The 20,938-nt window shown below is 35.0% G+C and overlaps 1 protein-coding gene and 1 long non-coding RNA gene across 2 annotated transcripts; one reads left to right on the top strand and one right to left on the bottom strand.

Annotated features, from left to right (window-relative positions):
* Positions 1–3,538: 3,538 nt before the first annotated feature.
* Positions 3,539–15,152, bottom strand: LOC123532229 (kielin/chordin-like protein). The gene is made up of 4 exons (XM_045313617.2): positions 14,884–15,152; positions 10,734–11,003; positions 10,421–10,570; positions 3,539–5,256 (listed from the first exon to the last, which is right to left on the bottom strand). The coding sequence occupies exons 1-4, from the start codon at positions 15,104–15,106 to the stop codon at positions 5,021–5,023; spliced, it is 879 nt and encodes a 292-aa protein (XP_045169552.2). The 5' UTR covers positions 15,107–15,152; the 3' UTR covers positions 3,539–5,020.
* A 448-nt stretch (positions 15,153–15,600) lies between these two features.
* LOC128547036 (uncharacterized) lies at positions 15,601–17,425 on the top strand. The gene is made up of 2 exons (XR_008366269.1): positions 15,601–16,628; positions 17,060–17,425. It is a non-coding gene; the product is annotated as an uncharacterized LOC128547036 (long non-coding RNA).
* The last annotated feature ends 3,513 nt before the right edge of the window (positions 17,426–20,938 follow it).

The raw sequence follows: 20,938 nt of genomic DNA, 5'->3' as shown, positions 1-20,938 counted from the left end.
CGTGTCGTCGCGACAAAAAATCGTTAACGTCGATGTTATATATGGTTACCTGGTTCAAGCAAACGAATAATCGTTATTGTGTTAAGGTATATAATAAACAATTTATAAACGGCAATGACGTTCCATACGTGGTCATTAACAGTCCCACAACACCCTTGGTGTCAATACCTTCTTCACTAGTACCCTCACCATTTTTGGTATCATGATCTTCTTCATGACCGCATCCTTATCGTCACATTTTTCACCAATGAGAATCGTCACCTATACTAGTACTCTCACCACACACTGTATCGTCACCTTCTTCTTTAGTGCACTCACAATTTTCGGCATAGTCATCTTCTTCGCCAGTGCCCGCGCCACATCAGTGTCTCATCATCCCCTTCACTAGTGTTCTCATCACCCTCGAAATCATCATCTTCTTCAGTAGTGTATATCCCGCATTCAGTGCAGTCACCTCTATTAGTGTCCTTACCACCCTCCTCACTGGTGCCTTCATTACACCCGGTATCGTCACTTATTTATTAGTTTTTCACTTTTTGCAAATGCAAGGTTGTAATTTTAATTAAGAACAACTAAGTCTTTATTGTACAAATTTAGCACTCGTAATATAAAAATCATTTTCCAGATCTTTCTTTTTAAGTTTATTGTTGGCCAATATAGAAGAATATTTAATGAGAATTACACGATGGTTCATCAAATTTTAATGTCAAACGATTCTTTTATTTTACAGTATGTACATTAAGTTTGAATAAATTTGTAATTAGATTTACTTTTTTGTTTTTGTCTAAGGCAATTGTATATAAATATATGACTCTTTTTACTGAGCAAGCCCAGTGCATTTGTTGTCATATGCTTTTGTGAATGTAGATGGAAATGAACATTTATATTGTTGATATACCAATAAAGTTAAACCTAAAACTTTCAGAATCTATTTTCAGAAAAGCTGTATTGTATGACAATCAATGTGAATGTCTGGTGTAAGCACTCTTCCAGACAGAGACTACTTCATTTGAAGCGATAATTGTTAATCTGTCTGACAATTTTAACAAATAGCACATCTAGGCGGCTATACTTTTAATTATGAATGACAACAAATAGAAATATTAGGGCAGCATTCTGAGCGAGTATTCGGTCATTGATTGACTGCAGTACTTTTGTGTACGTTGGGCAACACAAGGAAGGGACATTTGGACCGCTAAATCTAGTTATATCCAGATAGCTACACTTCACATACATTCTACTTTTGTTTTCACCAGAAGGTGAACACAATGCACAGTGCACTTACTTGCTGACCTGTTACACCATAAAGTGGTACAAAAGTATTTTAGTACTCGGTACCAAAATGCGTGTGAGTTTCGGTGGTACCAAAGTGCGTTGAAACAGTGCATACAATTTGTAAAAAAACATGATTAGTAAACACGTGCATTAATCAGTGCATTAAAAGAATAACTTAGGCTTAAGTTAGATTATTTCTTAGTTTGAGACTATTTCTTGTTAACACGTTCACAAGCGTTTTAGCACACACCTGAGCACGTGATATTTACTTTTTGCTGTCGGAGTGATTGGCTACCCGTTGTCTGTCTTACGTCATAGGATGTGAATGATACGAAACTTAAGTCAGTTTCTATCTTGGTCATATCTTTGAAGAAATTAAATTAACATGAAATGCCACGTTTTACCTTGTATATATATTATTATGACACAAAATAAAGCTCATGACGACAACGACGACGATGATGGTATAATGTATGGAAAGGGACAAGGGTGCTGATTTCCGCGTTGTTGCGTCGCCGGGACTAATACCCAAGTCACACATACGGCGCGGATAGCTACGTTTAACCACGGATAGAAACGTAGTAATCCGTATCGGTCCGTACCTGAACCGTACCTTAAAGAAGTAATCCGTATCATTCAGAACCAATCCGTAGGGCTCAGGGATTACTACGTTTCTATCCGTGGCTAGACGTAGCTATCCGCGCCGTATGTGTGACTGGGGTATAAAACACAATAAAACGGTCACTACTACAACTTCAAATCTAAGGGTGCAACAAGACTATCCGTTGTATTTTTGCCCTCGAAATGTTGTGCCCTGTCAAAATGCCAATCTAAATTCTAATGATACATGTACTGAACAGATCACGTGACTTGGTAAAGACATTTGGTTGAAAACTCTCTAGGACAATTCCAGTGTTTTAAAGGTTTTCCATTTGTGGTCATGTGAACCAAGATTATGTAAAGAAAAGATATATTTCGAGGTAATATACAACAAAGGGAGGACAGTGGGTGGTCGCAAAAACTCACGACAACCATTGTTCAGGTTAGCTGGTATGTACTGTGAATGTTCAAAAATGTCTAATTTCATATAAGAATCAGATTATCAGTAATATGGTTTTACGTAAATAACGCCTTTCAAGTGCAGTTCCAGAACACGTATAGTGTCGAACGTATTTAGTAGCGACTATCAAAACTTGGTCGAACTTTGGTACTTGGTATAACAACCCAAATTTTGGTGTTTTGTACCACAACTCAGCCGAATTTCGGCACACAGTACCAACTTGCTTAGTACCACTTTATGGTAACAATATACTTTTAGTAAATATATGGTCACCCACATTATTGACTGGCTAGTGGATTACAGTGCATAAATTACAAGTATTTTTTCCTTAATTACAAATTTATTTGATGACTTATTTTATCAAAATCAGAGTGTATGTCGAATCTGCTTGTTTGAGAGTCGCATCGACACAACTCAGGTCATACGGCAACATTTCCTGCTTTCGATGATGAAGGAAGACCATGTGCAGGTCGAAGTTTCTGTTTTTCTCACCTCATGCAAATACGATAAAGAAATGATTAGTTTGTGTCTTTGAGTATTAAGAGAAAGGATGCGATATTCCCACTTGCATGTACAGGGTTGACGACTGTCAGGGCTGTGGGGTCACATTTGTCAGGGATCTAGGCAGAATGAAAGGTCTACGAAGAATATAAATATTTATTGTTAATACTTAATTAGTTAAATCATATTTTATTGCTTATATATACATGTATATACAGAAACAAAACCGTTACGATACATTGAGAAGCAAAAGGGTTGGGCCGAAGTTCTTACAACATTAGCGATCGGCCCTCCCCTACAAAGAAAATAAATATATTTTATTATTTAATAATGGCATAATTTTAAGCTATTTGTAACATGCATACATATAAAGCGAAAGAAAAAAAGACACAAAATGTTCCGTTAGAAATATAATAGGGTTATTATAACAGTAGCTTGATCTGGGATGTTGTATTCGGCTCGAGTTGATTTTGTGGGCGGATCACACGAGGCGCGGACCCTTTTATTATATACCTCCTACATTTTGCTTGTTGTTATTTTATTCAAAAGATGACTAAATACCCATCGGCAAAAATAACTATTTGTTCAGCTCGCGCAGGAATATACTACACATTGCAATCATTGATTGTCACTCGTTTAAAGTCGCGAAAGTATTGATTGCCACCTTTTGGAAATCATTATCGTTTTTCAGCTATTTTGATGAAAAAAATGACAGAAAAAGCAAACTTACACATAATAATTGTTTAACAGCACAATAACATAAAATGGATGAAACAGTTTTTCTTCAAGGTTATTCGTTGTTATCGATCTGAAAATAGAACTGAGTGGGTTTTTTTTTTTGTGCGCTATTTATAGATCTGGGTCAGGTTATGCATATTAATGAAAATAGTCCGGCAACATGCAATACGGAGGGGTATAATCCGGAGTTTTGAGGTACAATCCGGGATTTGTTTTCAGCCTGTTCGTATTTCCTCGTGAAAAACAAGCTGTACTTTTTACAGAATTTATATAGGTATATAATAAAGTGATTTGCCCGGTAACTTTAAAAAATACATATACATATCTATCGATGAGGCTTAAGAATCCAGCCAAGAAGCATTCCCACCCCATGATCAATTGATTGGTTTCTGCCCACATATACTTTTGCGAAGGCAGTAGAACGTATAGGCTCTACACAAAGTAAATAACTGATGAAAAGTAATAAATCAACATCGAATTCGACAATAATGTCCTAGGTGCGCATGTAGATCCATAAAAGGTAAGTTTCCGAACAAAAATGCTTAGGTACTCGTGGCGCTTTAAAAGTCTCTTTCATTTTTTATTTAAATATATTTAATGAATTTGAATCGCGAACAGCAATATCAGGTGTATTCCATAATTCGGTAGCAGAAGAATGCAAACAACATAGGTGTATTTTGACTTACATTACTATAAAGCAGAAATTTTTGCAAGGGTTTGATTTTCGCTACATTCGCGAGGCCCTACATCTCGCGAAAATATATCCTCGCGTAAATATTTACCATTAGTATAATTCAAATTATAGTAGGGTACCATTTTAATAATTTCGCAAATACTAAACATCGCGAACGTACTCAAAATTTCAAATTCGAGAATATTTGACCCAGCGTAAATATGTGCTTTTACGTATTCGTGAATGCACTCAAAGGGAGGCACCATTATCTTGAGATATTGGCGCACTATTGATAGGACTGTCCATAGAGTAACTTCAGACACTGTCCGCAGAGTAAATTCAGACGAAAAAATGTAATAGATCTGTGCAGAGATACTGGCACACTATTGATAGGACTGTCCGCAGACGCAGAGTAACTTCAGACGGAGAAATGAAACAAATCTGTGCAGAGATACTGCCGCACTATCGATAAGACTGTCCGTAGAGTAACTTCTGACGGAGAAATGAAATAGAGCTTTGCAGAGGTTGTTGGTCTGCACAGATTTAATTACGAATACGCCTTTTTATAAATGTATTCGCTGGGAACAGGTCTCATTATGAAAAACATTATGAAAAAATTTGAGACTTTTTGATGAACAACACGGGGGAATTATTTTAATAGAGATGTGAACCTTTTATTATATTAAGCATTTTATTACATTTTATAGACTGCTAGTTGCCTTGTATTGGTCTTCTGTAGGCTGCAGACCTTAGTGCTGTATCTGTTAGAAAGTCTACGGCCCCTGTAAGTCAGGCAGTGGATTTGGTATGATTTCAGGCAGATTATGTTGAGCCATGCACCGTTCTTGCCGCAACTCCGACATCTTTGGCAGATAACGAAAAAGATCGGGCTCATCACTACAAAATGCTCTCGTGAACCAATGATCTGTATTGCATGCACATATCTTGTTCTTTCTTGCCATAACTGTACCGGCAGGAATGATTAAATTACTCCTACGACATGTAAATTCTGAAAGAAAAACGTTTACATTTTTATAAACTTGTCCTACTGAGCAAGTCGGCAAGCCTTCGGATTATACTCGTTTTTAGCTTTAAATCAGATAAAACAAGAGCGTCAATCTCAATTCATGCCCGTTGCAGCAAATTAATTCTATTTTTAAAACACTCTATTCTTATCGAGTGGACAATGTCCATATACTCCAAGGGTATAACTGCCTGGTTATCAAACTTGACCAAGATTTACTTTTTATATGTTTGATGTAGTTCTGAGAAAAATAGCTCTAATTATTTAGAGGACATTATCAATTTCGGTAAGTTAGGTTAAAAGTATACAAAAAAGCATACGTATGTACAGCTGTAATATCTAGATTTCTTTTGCTGCGTTTAGAGTAACACCGGCATACATTAAGTGATATTACTATTCCATGTTTTTATGGTCGTGCCCCACTTGTGATTATTTCAGGCATGAGCGGACACCTTTGTAGAGCCAACGATCTTTTTATAAGCCATTTGTATGGCTTCCTCCCTCACATGAAATATTCTACACCTCAAGCGAGATTTCGAACCAACATCTGAGAGGGGAAAGTGATTCAAAGCCAGCGACCTGAAACACCAGGCCACAGAGTTCCCTTGTATTATCTAGAACCGTATACATAAAAACAGAGTTTTGGAGAAATACTGTACTTATCATTCAAAACAGTATTTAGTCATTCGTTAAATAAATTCAAATTCACCAATCGTTTACGATTCTTAGATCGTTCGACAACAACAACAAAAATATTGCTGACTTAATAAGTTATTATAGATTAAGATGAAATATTTGCTTCTATTTTTTTCCCCAGCGTTTGTAACGGTGTACCGGAAGGAAACTGCCTTAATTATAAAGTTTTGTATTTTAGCGAAAATCTGGAGGTCAGTGTCTTTTTTTTTCAGTTCAATGTCATAATGTAAACAAGTTTTCATCATTTTGTATTCTTCACAAATGCATGAAGATTTCATGCGAAACGCTGCAGATAAAAAGCTGCTGCCATAGGATAAACAGCTGTTGCTATAGGATATGTATATTATGGGCTGACTGATTTTTAAGGCGGTGCCTCCAATGGAATTACAGGTGCAAGAAATAAAATAACTGCACTTCGCTAGTACCAAATCCACCCTAAAAAAGGGTGCAGCTACAAACAAAGCGCATGAACATGGCCGATTTGGTGTAGTGTAATGGCTAGGTTCTGTATTTTAATTTGGATATTTCTTTCAGACAATTAAGATTTTAAAAATCATACAAAAACTTTACATTTCATGAATTAACGGTCAGACTAAACTTGTCAAATCTTCAGTAGCTTGAGGGTATGAACATGTACACATCAGTGAATTATTTTCTATGTATCCTTAAGGGAACGGGTAGTTACATAATGTGCTGTGTGTTTCCTGTATAATCCTATATAAACTCAATATACTCTGTGATCAGAGGGGGATGGGGGGCGGGGAACAGCCCAGGTGACGGGCTAGGGGACATGGTCCCGCTCCCAGGAGCTGAAACTCAAATTTCATTGTTAAAAGCTAGGCTGAAGTACATATATAATTAAGAAATTGTGTTCATAGAGTTGTAAACAGAACTGTTTTAAAAGGCTGACTGAAAATTGATTATATCTTTGAAATTCGACTGAACATTATAAGTAACTGTGCATTGCTCTTCGTAGAAAATAAAAATGTTAGAACTGTTATAATGGTGACGTGTTTTAAAGAAAACTTCAGGTGCACCGGCCAGGCTACTACACTACGTTACATTGGGCTATTTTTGAAACCAAATAACTTATTGTACCAACCAACCCGTCCGCCCCAAATGAGAGTGCTGCAATACGCCAAAATGCCATGTCCGTGACACTGTCGAAAAAAATTTTGAAAACATTTTATTTTACGAATCGGTGTCATAAAGAAACCTTACCTAAACCAAATGTTTGATTAACTCGACACAGCGTAGCAAAATGAAAATGCGATTCGTTTTGATCACGTGAAAAGAAACCAAATAATGTACAAAAAAGTAGTTCAGCAACATCCGTATATATGTATATAAAATCAAAACGAGCGGCTAATGCGCATATGTGTATTTAATATTATAAAAGCTGTAAACTTTGTACTCGTCCTGCAATTCACTCATTCTTGCATGCCAGATGTTTACCACGGTTCTCTGGTTTCACTCGGGTACCATGCCGAACATCTGATGAATGAGAATGGCTATTAACTAAGTATAAAAGTTTTTATGGACAGTAACAAACAGAATCTTGTCATGAACGTTTAAAATAGTTTTGATATCCGAGGGGTCACAAGGAGTTGTCGAACCCTGTTGATTATTGTCTCCTATGTCTGTATTAGCTTAATTTAGTATGAAATCGGGCACTGCATACTGGATGAAAAATTTTGGGAGTCAGTCGTATGGAGGTATTTTCGGACTTCTCCACAGATATACTCATTTCAGTACGTTTTGAAAATTTGGAAAATTTAAGAGACACAGTTAATGGAATTCATCATAGTTATAAATATGTGGGTGGGCGAGGGGACAGTATTCTAAGGCTTTTATACATGTCCTTACCATGAACACTAACATTTTGAAACAAAATTTAACTGGTGCTTAGTTTAAGAACCGGTTTGAACAACTGGGCTCAGTCTATAGAACAACTTAAAGTTTTTCCAAGAGCCTAGGTTCTAGTCCCAGTATGACTGCACAGTTGTTATGATACCGAGATAAATGGAAAACATATCTATTCAAAAACAGGTACACTCCATAAAATAAACAAACGTGTTTGTAAACATGGACGGATCCAAAGGGGAGGGGAAGAAGCATTTTATAGAAATATTTCGATGGCAAAATACAATACATATCATAGTCCTGACAAACCTATAAACCGGACCAGTCTATTTAAGTACATAATAAAGTATATAAGTACAACAACACGGTTGACCCATTTAAACCAGTTGTATGTTTGTAATCATCCTAATGTCGTAGACTGTTTGGATTTACATCTGCTGTAATTTAGGTTGTGTAAGTAACAATGGTATGGCGTATTTCATTTATTTGATCTGTCTTATCTGCTTATTTTCAAGTAAAAATGAATTGATATTTTTCTTGCAGATTGTCTAAATCCAAGCATAAGGTACGTTTAACTGCAAGGCAATATATCAATGCATATGATAAGAATTAAAGACATTCGGCACAGACCCTACATGTTCAGTGGAAGAGAGACATCAGCACAGGGATATATAAACAGGCGTATCTGCCCTGGGCAGAGCCTTGTCGTGAAGTTAACATTTAAACCTACAGATACATGAAACTGGGATAAAGTTCACATCTTAAGTTTTTTAACAAAACATATGTATGTATAGAGTAAAGATAAAACAATCACTGCAACGTTCTATCAGTAACCTCCTGTTATGTCTGAATTACACAAAATCGAATTTTGAACAGTATTGATTAATTATGATTTGTAAAATATGATGTGTACTTAACTTTTTAGCTAGCTGAACTTTAGCTGTAAATATAAGCTTTTTCAAAATTTTGTATCAATTATAAGCTTTTCCGGCTTAGACATCCGCTTAAAATATTTATAAGCTTTTTTTTTCAAGTAAAATTTCGGCGGAAAGTTTACGCGTTTTTCATATCATACTTCAACTTTAAGCGTTTCCAAGTTATACATCAACTGTAAGTATTTAAGCGTTTTCCAAATTATAGTTTATCTATAAGTTCTTTTTAAAAAGAAAAAAATCAAGAAATTTTTCAGTACAAATTAGAAAAAATGTTGCTGTTAGAACTTAGACACAATTTACTTCAAAGCATTTTATAAAATTTGTCCGTACTGCTTCTCCAATACTGGTGGTGGGATTTGATTGAAATAAGAATGATAAGTACCAAGGAATGTTACATGCATATACTACAGGTTTTACAGTGAACTGATTTTTAAATGAGTAATGACTATTTGATTATTATGCATAAAGTCTATGTAGAGAGTATTGTCTATACTAAATTAGATTTGTGGAGTTACGGTCCTTTACAGGCATTTCTGAATGAAATCTGTCCACAATTTTTCTCCTGTAGTATTTGTCAAATTTGAATGAAGTTCATAAGAATTAGCAGCCGCAAGCCTTTTTGCGCAGATGTTACATGATTTTCAGTTGAATGACTTTTCACTTCAGATTTGGTCTTTTTGATTTTTATACAGAAAATATACAAATCGGATTTTACTTTCTAAAAATGGTTGAAATGCATGGAGAGACATATAAAAAAATCTAGTTTAGTATGAGTTTTGGTTCTTATTAGCTTATCCGCACAAAGTGAGCTGTTGTGATCTTCCACTGTTCCACTGTCCGTCGTTGTTTGTCAGCATCAACAATTTTACTCTATACTCTCAAGAGGTCAGAATGTTTGTCTTTCTTTAACAATGTCTCAACAAAATCATACACATTTAATACTGGGTCATCTAGGGACAAAATAAAGCCACCACATCAAATAATAGAATTCCCATTGTATGAAACTTTTGCAGAATGTTTATCTCTAATATAGATCTATACCAACTTTAAAACTGTGTTGCATGAGACAAAAAAAACCCCCCCCCCCCCCCCCCCCCCCAAAAAAAAAAAAAAAAAAAAAAAACAGGTCAAAAGGTCAGATAACAAATAAACATTGTTGATAATTTGAGTCCATATTTTCTGCAGTGCTCAATGTTCAGAATCTCCAAATATGTTTCCCTAAAATATCTGGGTTATGTCTGGAACTGGCTTATCTGAGAAAAAAGATATAGATCTAAAGGTAGAAACGGAGAAGAAACTTGTTAACATACATGACCTAATTTTCATGAAATATAGTGTTAGGAATCATTCTAAAATATCTAGGTCAGGACTGAAACTAGGGAATCATGGCTGATTTCCTTTATGTCGGAACATTTTGTATCGCACACTATCTACTATTTCTGTAACGGCAACTGCTTCTGTTCTTAACGAACAATCAGCCACACCTTGTGAGAAGACTGCAAAGCACCGTCTCATTAATATTCTCAGTGCTTTGATTAAACAATTGTTGTTATAAGCGCACTTTGTATTTTCAATTTAAAGAGAAATTATAACACTACATACACCACTTCAAAGTCCATAGACCGTGTAGATTGTAGACAAGTTAAAATACTCACCACCGTCAGGACATATATAATTGCACGTTGTAGGGTCATCAAACGTGGGGTTTATACATTCAAGTTTTGAGAGAGGGCAAGTCTTTCGGTTACATGTTGCCACGCCATTCGCCTGACAAACGCACTGTTCACAAACATGCCCAAATGGACCTGAATATATAACAAGTTTGATTAATTTTCAGTTTGCGTCAAGTATATCTAAATACGGTAATCAAGTCATGCCCGTCAACATTTCTAGTCATCAGTAAGGGGAGTAAGAGGGATAATCTGATTTTAAAGAAACCGCGATTTTTTTTCTATGAAATAAACTTACCTTGTGGAACCACAACGCCATTATATTTACAGCCACATGTCTTGCAGCACGAGTTGTGCGCATATGCCTGATTTGGACACGAGAGAGCAGGACACGTTGTGTTTGTGCATTCTTCGCAGCACTCCTTACAACAGCCGTCTTTTGAGAAAGAAGTTTGTTTATTTATTCCGCACGGTTGTGGAGGGCACCTTCTCATTCTGCACGTGTATTTTCCGTTTTCGCAGCATCTGCAAGCAATGCACTTGTTCTTCGGGTGTCTGAAAATTTCTCCTAAATTATAAATAAAAGGCGTTTGGCATAAATTTCCAAAAATATTCAGTATACATCGGAAGCTGTTTGGATGGCTCTCAAGTGTCTCATCCACTAAACGAGTGATCCATCACAAATGTATACTAGCTTATACATTACTAAATACATGTGACACCGACAAACATTAGTAAATTGATTAAAAGTATTTCCTATTTTAAGAACAAAGAAGACATATCTTAACAATCTAAATTTTCGGAACGCAACGTCAATTTCAGTTCTGTCAGATGTAACAGACGTGGATGCTTCCATTGTTGTAACATTGTAGAGAATTCATTTATTACCAGTGAATTTTAGCTTGCGTTGTGATACTGACTGTACACCTTAAGTTATGATTGTTTCTCATTTCATGCAAAAAATGTTAGAAACAATGTTTGTCAGAGAAATCAAAATGTATCAAAACGTATGAATGGCCATCGCTTTGATATTAGAATTGTTTTTCAGATCCAAATTACTTTTCTCACGTCGCAGCAATATTTAATGGTCCATAACATTCATTTTAAGATTTCTCGTTTGTGTCCTTTGTGTAAAGAAACTTTTTGGTTGTATGAATTACAAACCATGTATCCAAACGGACTCAATGCAAAGTTATTATATGGCAAGTAGTTCTCTAATAATCAATTTCAATAGTATAGTTTGTTCCTATTCATCTCTTTTCCTTATCTTAATAGGAACTTTTGTATCATTTTGATCTGATGCTTCATTACAATATACGTCACATTATTGCTGATTTATGTTTTGATATTGAAATTATTTCTTTCAAATTTAATAATGCAAATATCAGCTATGACTTTGCATCCATTATACTGCTTATTTAAACGTAACGTATTACGTTGTTTATTATTATTATTCCCTACAGAAGACACGTTTCCATTTAGTCAGAATATTAGTTAATTTAGAAATAATTAATAGCAAAACCGTGTTTTAACACTATTTATACACGATTGGCATATTGATTCACGAGGGCGCAACTATAAATTTGCTATAAATTATTTCGATTCTAGCATGTCTTTCACTGTAAAATTTAGATCAAATATGATACAACTGTTTTCTCGCGCATGTATGGTGCCAAATGATAGGTCGTAGCGCTCCTATGTCACCGGAACTGGTAATACGTCTTGCGAAAGAGTTCCATTAGGGCGCAAATAATGGCGAATTATTCTGCAAAGCGAATGACCAACTTAGAGTGTGTGTGTGTGTGTGTGTGTGTGTGTGTGTGAATTAATCAAATTTGACATTTCGTTTACATAATATCGTTATGATTATTTAATCATTGCTAGTAATATTAGAATTGTAAACTGACTGCGTGTTTGGATTTTTATCACTACATTTTTTCAGTTCTAGGAATGGAAACCTAAGATCACTTACAAATTAATATTTGCAGTTCCTAAATAATAATAATAATAATAATAATAAAAACAGCATTGTATGATGTGTCATATTCAGTAGGAAAAAACAAACAACAAAAACATTTTATTACACTTAGAAAAACCTCCAACGCATAAATATTTTTGTAAATTCCCTTTTAATTACTTAACTAAAACATTTGTATAAAAAAATTAGAAAGTTCTTCTGCTAATGAAATATCAAAATTACAAAAATCAGATTATACAAGCATACAATTCGATATATTTTAATACATGTACCTCAATCCATTTTTAAAAGTCGCTAAAACTAACTGATAAGTAAAATGCATTTATTAAACTACGGTAACTCGCTCACATGTTTTAGCTAGACTTTATTTCAAAGCGACAGGCTAGAAAAGATGAATTCTGCGATGTCGAACTATTTCAAAGAGGGGATGAATGTATAAGAGGTGTGAGATACTTTCTACATCAACAGTAACGGAACGTGCATGATATTATATATATGTTTAGTTAGAGGAATTGTGTTTTACAATTTGTTGCTGTATGTAATAACCTAAACTTTGTCATAATAGGTTGTTGATTCAATTTTGATCTTGATCGTCAGAAGAATTAGTTCAGCCAAAATTTACTGATCTCTTGGAAATTTTGGCGTCAAATTTTTTAAAGAATTTTCCAAATGACGTCATTTCGTAAATGACTTCAGATTGCGCGTTTAATCTCGCGGAAAGGGTCAGCATTAATATCGTTTCGCTAATGTTGGTGTTCGAAAATAAACCTCTTTTCAACCATACAAAATATGCAGTGAAACTCAGAATGTAAATATTATTAAATGACCTGTTCAATTTCATATGTGCCGTGCCATGAGAAAATCAACATAGTGCATTTGCGACCAGCATAGATTCAGACCAGCCTGCGCAGTCTGGTCAGGATCCATGCTGTTCGCTAACGGTTTCTCTAATTGCAATACCTTTGAAAGCGAACAGCATGGCACTATGTTGGTTTTCTCATGGCGCGGCTCAATATTATGGTTTCTGTTGCTTCATGTCCTTTACACCCAACAGAATTTAGTTTTACTATCAAATGAAGACATCAAAAGCTTTATATCAGTGTGTGAATTAAATGTACACAACGTTATATATAAATATCATTTCTCAAAAATATGCTCAAGAAGTTTAATTTTCTTTCTAGCTTTGACAAAAATAGCGTAATTGCTTGTTTTGTGATTTAAATGAAAATTTCTTGTATTTAACACGTTTATGTATTCTTGTGACTTTTTAAAATGGGGCGTGTTTGTTAAATAAGTAAAATATCAGATGGTGTCAGTTTTTTATCGGAATTTCTGTATGAAGTTCACAGTTTATGCCAATTTTTTAGAAAGATTCCTTGTGTAATACTTTATATACAAATATATTGGCGCAAAAAAAAAAAAAAAAAAAAAAAAAAAAAAAAAAAAAAAAAGGTGTAAATGTAGGTAGTTGTTTTGAGTACCGCCACAATGATATTTCGTCCAGTTGTATTTATATGGAGACTGAAAATAAATATATAATAAACTGGAAACAATTACGAGACATAAGAAATAACAAGAAAATACATTTTATGGTAGCCATTTTATAAACATATCCTTTAATAATTCTTATGTTCGATTATAACCACTTAATAAAATGTAGTAACATGCGCTGTCTCTATCATCTTTTGCCAATAACTTCATTAGACTGTTATGTTAGATTTGCCTTTCTACAACTATTTTCATTTGTTTTTAACCATTTCAGATCAGATACACAACTTCATACTGACATGAAAGCCTTTCTAATATTTGTATATTTTTTCTAAAAAGGCAGTTGTTCGCAACCTCTCTCACCTATACTCTCTCTCTCTCCTCTTCTCTCCCTCCAAGAAAAAAAATGACCCCCAACCCCACCCCCCTCCTAAAAAAAAACAACAACAACAAAAAGACAAAAAATGTATCTTGCTTACAATACCCCGTTCCAAAAAGCGAGTGTTTTGCTTATTTCCCCAAACTAAAACTGACTGACCATTCTTTTCATAAAAGTGTTGAAGTGACCCAGAGGCATGTTTGACAACATTTCATTAGTTTCATCGTAAGGTCTCTCTAAGTAATGGATTATATTTTTTTACTTATGCGTTAACTTATTTCGTCTCAAAATTGAATCCTCGATTCAATATTTTAATGGCTATTTTTAACTAACCATACAGTTAAAATGCTTATAAGCCTACTCTCGCGAAATACTTTTCAATTAATGTAAGATTTTGTTCTAAGTAGCGTCGCCTAAAGTCAACAGAAGATAGATTTACCATAACACCAACAACAATTTCTTTTTTTACAAAAAAAAAAAAAAAAAAAAAAAAGAAAAAAAAAAATTGCTCAGTGAGGTCGGTCAGCCGATCTTGATGATAGCCGATTGGTCAGTAAAGTTAAGCTAATGATTAACTTATCGTAATATAAGAAAACAGCCTACCAACTTTAACACTTCGGAATGTTCCTTTGATAAAACATTTTTTCCCGCCGGTTTCGCCTCCTGTGGCAGTATCATCTGAAGCGTTCTCATCAGTATTTTCACTTCCAGTATCATCATCCTCTTTTGTATTTGTCTCATCTCCGTCACTCCCTTCATCGGCAACAACACCTGAGGCTAGTAAGAAAACAAGTTCAAGGAGAAATAAAATACGCAGTCCTCTCATTGTTATGCCTTTAAAAATGGATAAAGAAATGTGTTTATTGAATCACTCTTCCCCTTCCATCATTTATATATAGCGGAATAACTTTCATTTTATAGGACACCCTGTATTTTCTTCTCTTTATCATTTTTTAAAATACCCTGATTTTTCCCCAGCTGAATCTGTAGCAAGTGACGTTAAGATCTATCTCCCTTCAAATGTTGTTTAACTCCCCTAACAGATTGGGGGAGCGGCAGTGAAAGAAACATTATTCCTTACAAAGTGTTGGCAGTGAGACTCGTGCTTGTGAAAGTGACACTGATGAGCAGATAAAAGTATGAAATTTGCAGACAAGAGTATAAAATAATGCTAAAACAATGAAGGATTCAAGCGTGCATGCAGACAGACGATTGCATCTTCTAAGAAGACTTGTGTTACATGAGCTGAATCATAAAATTCATGTTGTAGTACATTAAGAAATTTCTAGGAGGAAATATTAGATGCGAAGATATGTTTATTCAGTTAATAAAAAGAAAAATAAAAGGTTAAAAAATGAAAACCCTCAAAAAGACAACAACAACAACAATTCGTTTGATAGGACAATAGCTACATGGATCACTCTGAAGGCAATGGTAAGAAGAATTTGAAATATCCTTTAGTTTTCTTATCATTTGGATTATATTTAGAATGCTAATATTTCAGAGTGATGTTTTTTTTTTTTTTAATTTTCATGCACAACAATTTGTAGTTTTTGGTTCTGGAGATAAATTGTCTTCTGATATTTTTTGGAAAAGTTGCATTTTGTACAAGCATTTTGTACTCCTTCACTCTGCACAATTGTGATCAAGATACCATAAGGAATAGCTGATATGAGCCGTGCCATGTGAAAACCAACATAGTGGGTTTGCGACCAGCATGGATCCAGACCAGCCTGCGCATCCGCGCAGTCTGGTCAGGATCCATGCTGTTCGCTTTCAAAGCCTATTGGAATTAGAGAAACTGTTAGCGAACAGCATGGATCCTGACCAGACTGCGCGGATGCGCAGGCTGGTCTGGATCCATGCTGGTCGCAAACCCACTATGTTGGTTTTCTCATGGCACGGCTCATATATAGACTTACATCCTCCTCCCAGCGTTTGCGCTTTCCTAAGTAAAAATGGGCGTATAAAGAGATGGTGATATAATATTTGAAGCTTTACGTTTTAATGCCATTACATCAATTACAATACAATTAAAACATCTGTGGCGAAGTTGTTTTCCTAATGAAACTGCTTTTAATGATTTTCATTATCTCTCGCTTCCATTGTTAGTTGTATAAAGTTTAAATGTAGTAATGCTGTTAACAAACAAATGTTTTACAACACTGTAAAATAATTTACAAGGATGGAGAGATGCATTACTGTTGTCACAGTGTGATGTATTAGTTCTTATTACATGGGCCTAGCTATTCTTTGAGTATGTAAGCGAAATCTTTAGGGGCGAGGGAGAGCATGCTCTATCGTTGTTTTCTAGAACGCCTGGGATGCAGTCTGGACGTATTTTCACAGTAAGATTGAGCAAAGGAGAATGTTCACTTTTGTCCAAAAAGAGCCTAAAAACTGAAAATGTCTAAATGCAGTAAATTCCAAGGATTTATTTATCAAGAAGTATTGTTTTATCAAACTGCATGCAATATTTTACAATTCATTCATTATCGAAGACAATATCTGACATTAATGAAAATGATTTGAACATTTCAGGTATGGGAAACCTGCAGCTTTTAACCAATGTTTTAAACAAATAAACTGTACATAAAATAACTATGAGTTTGAAAGAAGAAAAAATGCATGTCTTATGGAAATTTTAAGCAAGCTAGGCCAATACCAACCGTAACACACTTGAAATTCAATCCTGTGCTTGCGTTTTCGATTTATTATGATTTCATGGGTCAATATTATCATTTTTCCAATGTCATTTCACTACTTTGCTTATTTTCAGAAATGCTAATGGTCAAATTAAGGAAACATATATAAGGACGCCGAAAACAAATGAGATACTGTTTTCTGTACTTTTACGAAACAACACAAACCTCAAAGAAAGTACTGTGTAAATGAAAAAAAAAAAAAAACAAATTTCACCATACACTACCCTACAATAAGAACAGAGAAGATGATTAAATGTTGTTAGTCGGTGGCAGACCATTTAGTACGAGCGGACATCGTTGTGAAACATTTTCAATGATAGAAAAAATAACATTAAGTTAGGGAGTATGTTAGTTGTTCAAAGGGAGCAGTTACGTTTAATGGTAACAACTGCTTGTTACTTATAATACTTAAGGTAACAGAAAAACAAATCAGCAACTATTAACAATAACAAAATTTTATTTATAAAAGTAACAATTCAAACACCTTAATGTAACTAACTGCAAAGTCCAATCTAATATGCAAGAAAAGTCCAATGCCTGTCCTGGTCAAATTTAAATCCAAACTGAAATAACTCCAAATTATTCACTTATCCTAACTGAATTCAGTCTGTCCAAGGAATATATATCCTCTCTTCAAAAATATTTTTAAATCAACAATGCTAATGTAAATCCTTCAAATGTTAAATATCCAAACTGGCAATATCGTGTTATTAAGAAATACAGGAAAGTTTTCATTAGAAATTTTAACTGTAGGTTCTTTCATGTCCTCAGACAGTTTGTTATATTAAGTATCTTGGAAGGTTCCAGAACTTACATGTATCACTAAGAATAAAAAGAAGATTCTGGAAAACCAAGAACAATCCAGAATTTAAATATAATTGTCACAGCCTGTTTATCAGTTTTGTGGTAGAACATTCTGGAACACCATAGAATATAAACAACATACATGATGTCTCAAAACTAGGTCAGTAAACAATAAGTTATCAATAATGTATATAATAGCCTTAGGGGAAATGATATATACATAACAGAGCATACATTTCTACAGAAACGGCACGAAACGGAAATTTCGGGCTTTTTCGATTAACACCTTAGCATTACGGTAACTCAAAGACTTTTCAATCTGTATGTATGTTTAGAATGTAATACAAATGGATTTTTACGTAAGAACAAGTCCACGAACACGTCATCCACAGTTAGATCATGAGATACCTTGATCGTCACATAATTCTACCAGACCAGCATCACGGTTTACGGAAGCGATGATAAACAGAAGGTCAATTTCTTATCACGCTTGAATAACTGTCTTCAGCCCTGAAAGAAGGAGAACCAATTCATGCTCTCCTTCTTGATTTCAGCAAAACGCGTTTTATATAGTTCCACATCAACGTCTCACAGTCAAGGTAGACTCCTACGGCATCAAAGGAAACATTCTATGTGGGATCTTAAGCTTTCCATCCAATCGCAGCCAACAGGCCGTCGTAAAAGGTCTCCCCAAAGAATAAACCCTGTCACCTCTGGGGTACACAAAGGGTCAGTCCTGGACTCCTTCCTGTTTCTTCTGTACATTAATGACCTCATGCAGAGCATCTCCTCAATACGTTGCCTCTTTGCTGACAAAAGCCAGGTATATCGAAAGATTCTATCACAAACAGACCTTTTTGGCTCTCCATGAGGACCTTGACCGACTGAAGGACTTGCAAAGGAAATGAATGTCCTTCAATACCAGTAAATGCGAAGGGATCGGAATACAACAGGGGACAAAACTTAAAACTAGTACAAGGCGGAATGTATCATAGTGTAACTATATCAGACAACCTGTCTAGGAACAGTCATGTAGAGATGACCACTAAGAAGGCTAACAACACATGATGTCAAACATAACCGAGCTTGAAGCTGTACAACATCGCGCAGCACGTTTCGCAGTGGAAACTACAATCCAACAAAAAGTGACGGACATATGATCAGTGAACTTGGCTGGCGAAGTCTGCTGAAATGCCGGTCGAATGCCAAGTTGGTGATGGTGTACCGCATTTCTCATAATCTCGGTTCAAATTTTCCAACCCCTGACATTTGGTGAATATGGCTACGGGCATAGATTCCAAATGCCATTTTGTCGAACTGATGTCCAGAGGGTACCGGGTCTGCTCGTCGTGTCATAGATTTTGGGAGATATGCTGTGTTTTATCGTAACCTGCCCAAATAGCTGAGTGATTATTTTTGACCAATACTGTACACATTAATTGTGATTCATAAGAGCTATGAAAATATTAATACAAATATATCTAATCATTTGATACATTCTCTTTTATTTAAATGGATTATGCAAGTTTAACTGAGCGTAATTGTTTGGGGGCAATATATGGTTGGGGGAAGATGGGATGTGCGTCAAGGGTGAAAGAGGGTGTCAGGGCACCGGAAAATGATGGACGATCTTGATTCTTTCTACTTCCTTATCCATAGACGGAGTAGGGTTAAGTAGCCGCATTGCAGCATACTGACAGGGAGTGTGTTCATGTTAAAAATGTGGTTTTGCCGTTCTGCTACACAGTATAGTTACGTTCAACACTTAATGAAAAACTGAACGTAATTTGTTGGTGTTAAAATTATATTCAAGCTATATTAAATTTTATCAAATAATTTGACGCATACATATAAGCAGTAGAGACTTTCTCTTCTAATTAGTAGTTTTATCAATATGTTTTACTTTGTGAAATTATGTGGTTTACAACTTTTCTTTAAAACAAGAGCTTTCTGTGAAAACGCATAAAAACACCAATACGCAGAAATAGTTCATTTTATAAAATACAAACACAGATGAATAAGTTTTAAGAATTTGTTGAATAAAAATTTCACTACCATCATTTCTCCTTTATCTATATACCTCAAACTTCTCATGAGAACAACTGTACACCACCAGTTGTAAAATACAAGCACCATTAATTGTTAGCAAATATTTATTTTTTCCTGTATATGTTCAACCAACATATCTTCTGCATATAAAAACCTTACTTAAAGATATTCTATCTACCTGTTGCTGAAATATTTTATCAGTAGGTTACAGACCACCTATTGTTTTCCCTTAGACTTCAGTTACAATATTATTGTTTTTTATTTGTTGAGCGATAACCGTTTTCAATTTCAGTGTTATTGTAGTCTTGACCTTTGACCTTGTGACTGACCCCAAAACCATTATACTATCATCAATAAAACTAACTGTTACATCATGATATAACTCATTTTCTCCAATTTTGTGCAAAGCATTGATCAGTATTTTTGTCTTGTATGTGTAATAGAGTTCCACTTAAGCTGGTGCTAGGGGGCGTTAGAGGTGTAACACATTTTATTACCTCTCATGAACAGACTAAATCAAACCGAGTATGCTATTATTTTTTGGTTGCATTCTATGCTTCCAAGGGATCATTTTACATATTTTATTGGCCACCGAGAAGTCAGTTGTTACTTCCTATTTGTTGTAAACAGTAGTCAGCTGACGACTTATAGTAAAATGCCAGACTACAGAAGTTCGATTCCCTGCTGCTGCAAAATAAACAACTTATTATTAGTACGATCCTATCGCTACTCCAACTAACATTAGGAACATGGGGACAAGAGTCCCGTGGAAGCTTTACATGATGAATCAAGTGTCAACTCCTGCAACTCAGAAATCAACGGAGCAAGTATGACACAAAAGAAACAGCCTGTCAAAAATCTAAAGCAAACTGACTCCGAACAACTTTCGAATGCAGATGTCGTAAAACAGCCAATACCAGTATGTATATCAAATAACGACATTTCTGCAGAAAAACTAAGTAATGATCACCAAGAAAACAATGAACTAATGCAAACAGAGAAACCTTTATTTGTGCTGAAAGTGAATGCCGGGAGCAAAAGACCACAAAATCTACGTGTCTTCGAAAGTGTTCATTCTCAGAAAACAAGACGGTTTTATG

This window comes from Mercenaria mercenaria, chromosome 11 (genome assembly GCF_021730395.1).
Source record: "Mercenaria mercenaria strain notata chromosome 11, MADL_Memer_1, whole genome shotgun sequence".
Classification (NCBI taxonomy): domain Eukaryota; kingdom Metazoa; phylum Mollusca; class Bivalvia; order Venerida; family Veneridae; genus Mercenaria; species Mercenaria mercenaria.
The sequence above is the reverse complement of the archived record's forward strand: the minus strand, read 5'-3'. Positions and strand labels throughout refer to the sequence as shown.

Excerpts from the sequence above, each read along its gene's own strand:
- LOC123532229 (XM_045313617.2), bottom strand. The coding sequence starts at position 15,106 with ATGAGAGGACTGCGTATTTTATTTCTCCTTGAACTTGTTTTCTTACTA. Across the intron at positions 11,004-14,883 it reads ATTCCGAAGTGTTAAAGTTG|GAGAAATTTTCAGACACCCG; the intron begins GTAGGCTGTTTT and ends TTTATAATTTAG. Across the intron at positions 10,571-10,733 it reads TGGCGTTGTGGTTCCACAAG|GTCCATTTGGGCATGTTTGT; the intron begins GTAAGTTTATTT and ends TTATATATTCAG.